Raw genomic sequence first — 10,080 nt, 5'->3', positions numbered from 1 at the left:
ATTAAACGGTCAAGTCACGCTGGGAATGTAACTGTCAGCTGTGAACAGTCTCTGCAACGTTTCAAGTCTGAGACATGTGGCTGTGTCATTATCATATACATGAACACGCTGTTTCGATCCTTCAAGTTTGAAATCTGCTGGCTGTGTCAGCTGTACACGGGTCCTCCAGCTTCAAGTCGGGAGGGGACGGGGGACTAGGGGGGGGGGGGGGAGGGGGGGGGGGGAGAATGGGGGGGGAGGAGGGTGGGGGGAGGATGACTATTTCAGTTTATAAGTTCTGTCCACTTCAATCCTGGGGGAAAAAAACAACAACAACAAACAAAAACAAAACAAGAAAAACGTGACACTGTCAGTTGCGTACACGCTATCCTCTCTTCACGTCTGGGGAAAAACGAATGTGATTTTGTCGGTCGTAAAAATATTGTTCCTGTTTCGATTCAGGAAACGTGCTACTGTGTCAGCTTTGAGTCTTTAATTCGCGATTGTGCCAGCTGAAAACAAACTCTTCGTCGCCCAACTCTGGGGATATGTGACTATGTAGGCTATGTTAGCTACATTCACACTCTTCCCACTATAAGCGTGGAAAAAAGAAAATAAATTACAAAGGGAGTTGTATGCAAGCTTCTGTCGCCTGAAGCCCAGAAATGTTTATGTTCCTATGTCAGCTGTATGCACGATTTCCCCCCTTGCAGCGCCCGGCAGTCAGGTGAGGAGCGGGTCTTTCTCAGAACCACCACGCTCAGCCGTCCGCTGCGGGATGGCTGGGGGTCCTCTGCCGCGCGTGACTGAAGAGCCAAGATCACGTGACGCCTGATCGTGGCGTCCAGCCGCTTGTTGCCGTGGATGATGTTGACCAGCAGGGTGGTCTCCAGGACAGCCTGCAGGCCTGAGGTGATGGTGAACACCTCCCCGTCCATAGGCCCGATCTGGATGGGGCCGCACTTTCTGCCACGGCAGAACACGGACTTGAGCGTGGAGCGAAACTTGCGGTTCAAGGTCATGATGATGATGGGGTTGATGACACTGCTGTGGAAGGACAGCCACAGCAAGGTCCTCAGAACGGGCGTTCTGATCTGACAGGAGGCAGGTCGTTGGCACAAGACGTCAGCGACGGCCAGAGGCAGGCAGAAGGCGATGAAGGCAGTAGGACACCACCATCAGGGTCCGCGTGGCTTTGGCCCTGGACTTGTTGGCGTTCACGTCGTTGCTGCCCGCGGGCAGGGAGGTGGCCGACACGGGCACGGGCACGAACACAAAGACGCGACGGTGCCCGCGGACGTGCTGCGCTGTCTTGAGGACGACTAGGACGATCAGAGTCACAGGGATGAACACACAGAAGATCTCCTTCACCAGCACCTCAGGGACCCTACCCAGGACGCCGTCAGAACTCCGCATCAGACACATGTGGAACCTGCCCGAGTACTCATACCGACCCCAGCTGAGCAGAGGCAGCAGTCCCATCAGCAAGCTGAAGGCCCACACCACGCCGATGATCACCACTGTGGACTTCCTGGTCACCACGCTGGCGTAGCGGAGCGGCTTGCAGATGGCCATGCAGCGGTCCGCCGACACCACCAGCAAACTGAGCGCCGACACACAGGGACCCAGCACCCCCATGAAGCCCACCAGCCGACACACACTCACGGAGAAAGTCCACGACCCCATCATGGCCGATCTACCAGCGTAGGGAATGACGAACACACCCATCAGCAGGCCCCCAGCGGAGAAGGAAGCGATGAAAAAGTTGGTGCAGGTGTGCAGGGCCGTGGTGCGGACCACCACGAAGATCAGGACGCCGTTGCCGACAATGGCCACCACGGACAGCACGGCGGCGGTCAAGGTCAGGGTCACAGCTTCCACGGGCTGCAGAGGGGTCAGCACTGCGTCTCGGGTCTCGTTGGACATCACTCAGGTGACAGTGACGCAAACACGGGCACCCCAACTGCTGCAGTTCTTGTACACAGCATTTTCTCTCCACATGACCGGTTTCATGTTTCCAGCGAAGCGCGGTCGTGTTTCAGTTCTGAACCGACACCACTAAGATGGTTTGTTTCTCTGTTTTATCTTCATAAAATGTCTTTTGAAATACTGTGTGGTCAGACTCTGGAATACCTGGTATTGAACCGAGACAGTTAGAACACACTCACAGCAAAATCACAGCAAATCCTCTTCAAGCGATTTCATCTTAATGCAAACTCGTGTCTGTAGCCGTTCAAATTTCTGTCAGAGAGAGAGAGAGGTGGGGGGTGAGGGGTGGGGGTGAGGGGGGGCAGAAAGAGAAATGATGTTTTCTGAACACAAATCACGTCGCCATCAGCAGCGGCCTGACAGCTGTCACAGATGCGGATGATGAAGCCGTGATTACAGGTTTCATGTTCACATGGACGGTGATGCGCTGCGTGAAGTCTGGCAGAAACAAAGGTCGCGATGGGTCCGCTGGCTGCCAGTGATGTCTGCTGACAAAGACAGCACGTGAAACAGCAGCATTCAGGAAGAGTGGAAAGATCACCATGCTGTCAGTCAGAAAGACTTCCCGCTAAAGTCCTCGAATATCACTCAGGTGATGTCGACCTGAAAAAACGAAAAAGGTCAGCATTTATTACGAAGGCTTATTAAGCAACAAGTTAATATCGAGCTTCGTCAATCTAGCTGAAATGGTTAGCTACATATAGACTACTGTGTGTTCAGATGAAACGATAGGTCAGTTGTACTGATATGTAAGTATGCATGCGCGTATGTTTATATAAATGCATAGATGTTTGTTATGCATATTGTACTCAGTATGTACTTTTGGTACATTGTCTGGCCATAGTTTTTAATGTTTCTCATTCGGTGAGACGTGTATGTTTTGATGGTTGGTGTAACGCATTGTAATGTATACTTATTGGAAGTATTCTAATGTAAAGCTCTCGGATAAACTCATTATCAAAAGTAGAAGTAGTAGTAGCAGCAGCAGCAGTAGTAGCAATCGTAGTTGTTGTTGTTGTTGGATAATATTCTAATGCAAAAGATTATATAAAAAAAAAAGGAGGGGGGTGAGGAAGAAGCGATGGGGAATTACGAAAAAGAGAGAGTGCATTGAATTAACACGTATGTTATATAGATAGTCGAAATGATCGCTTAACTACGTAGAATTAATACATATGTGGCATATTTAATCGAAATTATTGCCAAACTGCAAAGAATGAACACGTATATTGTATGATTTGTCGAAATTATCGCTAAACTGCATAGAATTAACACGTGTATTGTATATCATTAGTTGAAATGATCGCTTAACTGCGTGCAGTCAACACGTTTATTGCATTTGTAGTTGAAATGATCGCTTAACTGCATGTGATTAGCACGTGTATTGTATATTTACGCAAAATAATTGCTTGAATGCATAGAATTAGCATGTATATTGTATATTTAGTTGAGACGATCGCTTAACTGCATTGCTATGCGTATGTTGTATATTCAGGAGAAATGGTCTCTTAACTGCATAATTCTATAGGCCAAGCGTAGGTCGAAGCGAAACAGAAAGTAAATTGCATGCATTGTAAATTCAGGCAAAATTCTATGTCAACCAAATACATTTACGCATGTGAAACAAAAGTTAATGCTACCAAATATATCATGTTTCCAAGCCGTCTTCTAATGGCTACAGGGTCCTTTCTTTAATATCCCGATGTAGATTGACAACACATTCAGTTCAACTGATATATAGGTATATGCATTTCATTCCTGAAAACGGGGTGTGACTGTAAAATGACAAGATAAAAACGGTTGTACACGCAAAAGCTCACTCGTGGATACAAGTGAACGTGAAGTTAACGAACAGCCAACGAACACAGAAATAAATAAATAGTTGCATTTCAGAAATAAATTACAGGTACCAACTGAAACTGTGAAATAGTATTGAAATAACTAATGATAGTAGCAGCAGCAGCATTCGCAGAGGCAGCAACAGCAGCAGCAGCAGTATCAACTGTGTTGCAGTCGTTGTTCTACTGGGTTGTTACTTTAAAAAGCTGTTGTGCTTTTTCACTTGGCTCAGCGCACAAAGATTTGAACCATGAACATTCACTTAAATGTGCCCAGATTTCATAATCTGAACAACGAAATGGTTCATGTTTTAAAAATCAAAGACAACGACAAAAAGGAGAAGAAAAGAAAGAGAACAAAAACGTCGATAATGACCATGTCAGTTCAGCAAGTGAATTCCCGTGATTTACAATTCAGTGATTTATTGTCTAGCTTCGTGTGTGGGTGGGTGGGGTGGTTCCTGTTTATTTGTTTTGTTCTTATTAATAGTATTGTTGCTATTACTGCTGTTGTGATGGTTTTGATGACGATAAAAATGATTATGATGAGTCTTCGTAATCATTGTAGAAAGCAGACATATGCTTTACGGATCTGAGCCGCAGAAAGTGACATATACTTTACGGATCTGAGCGGCAGAAAGTGACATATACATTGGCTCCACTTATTCTGATCGTTAAATGAAATTTCCGCAGAGTACATACCTTCATTTTCTTCCTTTCACCCAAGTTTACGACGCAGAACAGGTTTGGGGAATCATCTTGTTAATTAATAAAACATTGCTGGAAGATTCTGGCGAAGCACACCTTTTCATATAATTAAACGGTTCTATTCCTGAGCAGCATAGTAAGTATTCCTACTGCACGGATCCTAGTCGAACAGACTCCACTCTCAGCACAGTTCATATTGCCCTTGCTATCTTTTTCTCTGGCTGGCGTGTTGGCCAGGCAGACAGGGTGAAAGCAGGCCGCGTGACAATGGAGCGAAAACAGATAATATGGGCAATCTGCGGATGGCTTTGTCAATATCCACCATTGATCAGCTCAGTGAAGCCGCTTGCCTTGCGACATGGCAGACAGCTGTCTGGCTGTTCATTAATGTTGCTCCAGTGGGCGTGATGGTCTCATGAGATGGCAGAGCTCTGCACAGATTATTTCTACTCGTCGAATTCTTCTAGTCTGCCATGGAACACACCCTGTTGCTTAATTAATCACATAGCCTACTTGCACATACACACGCACGCACGCATGCACGCGCGTCCAGACGCACACATTCATACGCACGTACGCACACACACACACACACACACACACACACACACACACACACACACTACCTCAGTTACGACATCGGTTCTTCTTCTTCCTCTCTCTCTCTCTCTCTCTCTCTCTCTGGGAGAACCACACACACACATACACACATGCGCGCACGCACACACACACACACACACACACACACACACACACACACACACACACACACACACACACACACACACTATACTTCACTAACGACATCGGCTATTGATGGTTCAGTTTCCACAGATGTGTTCGTCTGTTGATCAACAGGTGTCAATCCTGATCAGACCTGAAATCACTCTGTATTTACAAAAGTGAAGCGGGCGATCTGTAGGCTTTTGGTGATTCGGGCACATGATCAAGAGATCAGGATTTTTTTTTTTTTTTTTTCATCTGTCCATACTAGAAGGTACAGTCTACGTGTATTTGTTTACTTTTTGAAAGTATAAGTAATAAATCAACAACAGAAACGAACACGAATTAATCAAATGGCAGTTAACTTGACTCTCTCTCTCTCTCTCTCTCTCTCTCTCTCTCTCTCTCTCTCTCTCTCTCTCTCTCTCTCTCTCTCTCTCTCTCTCTCTTGTCATCGCAGGCGGGTTTCGGGGAAGATTACTCGACTTTTGATCATATATTCACTTAAAATGCTATAATAGAAACAAGTTTTTCTAAGAAATGTGGAAAACTATATACCTGCTTTGTTGTCCTGAAATCCGCCTTCGATTCCGTTCAGCGGGAGCCGCTAATTGATATACTACGTAAAACAGGAGTTAGTGAAATTTTATAATTGCCATTTCAGCTATGTACGAGACAATCTGTTTTTTCATGCATGAAAGTCGAAAGCCGTCTAACAGACTTCTTTGAATGCCCTGAATGAGTAAGGCAAGGTTGTATGCTTTCGCCAATACTTTTTTTCAACATTCATCAACGAAATTACAGTTTATGTAGACGAAAATGGGATGCATGGTATTCAGGTATTGTTCAGCTTTTCATTCTCCTCTTCGCAGATGACATTGTTCTTCTGTCGGACACTGCCAGGGGTCTCCAAAACCAAACTGATCTGCTCAACCAAGCCTGTAAGGATTTGCATTTAAAGATTAATGGTGATAAAACGAAAATTATGGTATTCAGAAAAGGTGGATTTGGGGGGTGTGGGGGTGGGGGGGGATGAAAAGTGGTCGCCAGATGGAAGTGAGATAGAAGTAGTCAACGAGTATAAGTATCTGGGGTGTTTTTTTCACGACTAAGATGAGCTGGGCAAGGGGTGTGAAGCTTTGGCGATAAAGGGGAAGAGGGGAAGCGCTAACTGTATTAAGAATGTCATCAAGCTAAATGATATATCAAAACCATGCTTTTTCAAAATCTTTGACACTCAGGTTTTACCTGTGCTCCTGTATTCATCCGAAATATGGGGTATGAAGAGTTTAGATACCATTGAAAAGGTACATACTTTTGTTTGTAAACGTTTTCTGAAGGTCCCTTTGATAGTGCCAAACAAATTTGTATATGGTGAGCTTGGGCGAGATCCGCTATACATCAACGGCACTGTGAGGTGCATGAAATACTGGTTAAAGATTTTCAAAATGGAAATGGAAAGATCACCTAGACAAGCGTACTTGATGTTAAGAAATCTGGATGATAGAGGTAAAACATGCTGTGCAACCTTGGTTAGAAATACATTATATCATTTGGGCTTGGGATATGCTTGATACAACCAAGGTGTTGGACATGAAGCCGCCTTTATTTCCTTGTTAAAACAAAGACTGACAGACAGTTTCATCCAAGACTGGAACAGTTCAATAATGAATAAGGACAACATATGATACTTACAGATTGTTCAAAAGTGATTTTGAATGTGAAAAATATTTTGAATTCTTGAATATAAGATGTTTACGGGACTGTTTTGTGAAACTACGAATTGGTGTGTTACCAATAAAAGGATCCAGGTGGCGTAGGTCCCTCAACTTAAATTCCAGTTATTTATGTACAGCCTGCAAAGTTGATGAATCCGAACACCATTTTATTTATGTGTGTCCCTCATTTTCCAGTATCAGAAACAAGTACTTACCAGGTACTAACCAAGATTACACTGAAATATTGAAACATGGATCTATTGAAAAATTTAAAAAGTTGAGTATGTATCTTTTCTATGCTCTTCGTCACAGACAACACAACAGTTTGCAGGTGTGTAATTTGACCTGAATTAAAAATAGTTTGGTTTAATCATTCAAGTTACTACTCAATTGACATGATATGCATACCTAAGATGTATACTCTTTTTGCCAGAGATCCTTTCCGTTGGCTGGTGGCCGCCTTAAGCTCTCTCTCTCTCTCTCTCTCTCTCTCTCTCTCTGGGTCTCTCTACCTTCCTAGCTGTTTATCCATCGATCAGCCAGCTTTTTGCCTTTTGATCCATTTTGCGCTTGTCGCAAAACAGAACAATATCAGTTCCAATACCACTTCCTTTTTTCGCTGCTTCATCATTTGCGCCAGTTTATTGGCATTGCCACCACGCCGTTCAGCAGATCCAAATAAACAGCCACACTCAGGTTTGTCTGCTGCAGTCCCAGTCCCGGTAATCTACAGACAGCCGTAACTGTTATGTCGTCAGGAAGCCACACACCAGAGGAGACCCTGCACTGCTGTTGCTGCTGAGTCATTCCCGTGGTGTTCAGTAATGTCGATACTGATTCGACATTCGCGGGACACCACCTACTAAGCCTCCAACTGAGGTCAATATAAGTTATAATAAATCGCTTGGTCAGGTGGTCAGACTGGGTGAGCGTCTCACTAAGGTTGTAGATTGTCGTTATATGTTCCCTCCAGTTATTGTTCTGAGGGGAGGTGGGGGCGGGGGAGGGGAGTAGATTTTTTTTCAAGCCTAAAAGCTGTTTATGCCATATCCCGCCTCTTACTGGCTGAGTGGTTGAAGCTGCGAATTAATGACCGAGGTGAATCATTGTGAAACTTGTATCAATGTATGTTAGCGACAGTGATCCTCTAGTTCGCATTATTCAAAAAACAGAAACGAAACAAAAAAAACAAAAAAAAGTACCTCTCAATCACATGGAAGACTTTGGCGAAAACTCACCGCAATCATGAAAGTGGGGGGAGGGGGGGGATATCTTTTGTCTTTACTTACAAAATATACATGTTACTCTCTCTCTCTCTCTCTCTCTCTCTCTCTCTCTCTCTCTCTCTCTCTGGCAGTCAGTGTACTCATACAAACGGAAACACACACGGGCACGCACGCACACAGACACAGACACAGACACACACACACACACACACACACACACACTCACACACTCACAATTTCATTTCTTAACGCTTAGATTGCAGCACGAGGGCTAATTAATTACCTCTGACGTGTGTTTTGACCTTTGAAAACGTCTGAGTTCTGCTATCACCTAACCTCTTTTCCCACCCCACCCCCTGCCTACCGCCTTCCCCTTTCCCCACCGCCACCACCACACCACCCCTCCTCCACCACCCTTCCCCGCGCCTGCCTTCCCATCACCTTTCCGCCTTATACTTTTATTTTCCCCTTCCCCTTTCACACTGTTTAATCAATACACAAAATGTATGTATGCTTCGATAGTTGTTTTTTTTTTACCCAGAAGTCCTACACTTCGTAATGTTGGAGTGGTCACCATGAATGATAGTTGTTCATGCTTGAAAAGCCCACCGTTTATTCCGTAATGCTCTCTCTCTCTCTCTCTCTCTCTCTCTCTCTCTCTCTCTCTCTCTCTTACACAACGTATGCTAATGTGTGCGTGCGTGTGCATGTGCGTGAGAGAGAGAGAGAGAGAGTGTGTGTGTGTGTGTGTGTGTGTGTGTGTTGTGTGTGTTCTGTGTGTTTTTTGTTGTTGTTGTTATTGTTGTTGTTTTTTTCTTTCCTATGTCGTTTATTATTCCATGCTTGTGACTGTGTGTGTGTGCGTGTGTGTGTGTGTGTGTGTGTGTGTGTGTGTGTGTGTGTGTGTGTGTGTGTGTGTGTGTGTGTCTGTGTCTCTGTGTGTGTGTGTGTGTGTGTGTGTGTGTGTGTGTACGCATGTGTGTGTGTGTGTGTGTGTCTGTGTGTGTGTGTGTGTGTACGCATGTGTGTGTGTGTGTGTGTGTGTGTCTTATCATCACCATGCTTATGCCTTCATGTAGTATTGTATTCGCATACTGTGATTTTAAGTAGCATTATGTAGTGCATGCAATGACATATATAATGTAGTATTGTGTAGTGTAGACCCTGTTTCAGGGCGGGGACTGGATGGAAAAAAAATTTAAAAAGCGCGCCAGTGCTTATCTATTATCCTCGAAAATAAAAAATATCTGTCTTGTCTTGTGTTCTCTCTCTCTCTCTCTCAAAGACTGTCTCGTACTACGTGGTTGAAGGCCAATGACGTCATGTGCCCCACAAACTTTGTGCGCTGGAAATCATTAGAAGCCAGTGATTACAAACAACGCTGTCTGGCCTTCACACAAAAAATAATGGCATAGCATACCCATGCGTCACATGGATGCCACGTGTGATTTGGTGTTATACATATACGGAGAATAGATCAGGAACACTAGATGGTGTAATTAGCTGGAAAGAAAGCTGATATACACTGACTGAATTAATGGAGAAACAGTTCAATGTGGTGTTAAAGCGAGCGGACTGATCAGTATACGCTGCATCATATCAGTTGTTAAAAACCCCTTCAGCGCCTGGGGGAAAACAGTAGAAAGTGGTGTTTAAAGTCATAAAAACAATATCCAAAAAAACAACAAGCCTAAAACTGAGACAGTGATCTGGAGATAATTAGACCAATCTTGATAAACTGTAAATTTTCAGCTTCCTGAATTATTTCCCTTCCCGATGACGTCATCAGTGACGTCACTTTGCACGTACGTCATACGTTCTATCGCACTCTTGGGATTTTAGAATGGAATAAAAAAAAGAACAAGCTTGACCTTCGCATAAACCTAACGCACCGGTCAG

General features: G+C 44.4%; 1 protein-coding gene across 1 annotated transcript; it reads right to left on the bottom strand.

Annotated features, from left to right (window-relative positions):
- Positions 1-1,083: 1,083 nt before the first annotated feature.
- LOC143290433 (beta-1 adrenergic receptor-like) lies at positions 1,084-1,905 on the bottom strand. Its single transcript, XM_076599903.1, has one exon. The coding sequence runs from the start codon at positions 1,903-1,905 to the stop codon at positions 1,105-1,107; it is 801 nt and encodes a 266-aa protein (XP_076456018.1). The 3' UTR covers positions 1,084-1,104.
- Between the last annotated feature and the right edge of the window lie 8,175 nt (positions 1,906-10,080).

The sequence above is a fragment of the Babylonia areolata genome, chromosome 1 (assembly GCF_041734735.1).
Source record: "Babylonia areolata isolate BAREFJ2019XMU chromosome 1, ASM4173473v1, whole genome shotgun sequence".
In the NCBI taxonomy this organism is placed as follows: Eukaryota; Metazoa; Mollusca; class Gastropoda; order Neogastropoda; family Buccinidae; genus Babylonia; species Babylonia areolata.
Note: the sequence above shows the minus strand (reverse complement) of the source record. Positions and strands in the feature narration are given on the sequence as shown.

Bases quoted from the DNA above. Each gene is read 5' to 3' on its own strand.
- LOC143290433 (XM_076599903.1), bottom strand. From the start codon at position 1,905: ATGTCCAACGAGACCCGAGACGCAGTGCTGACCCCTCTGCAGCCCGTG.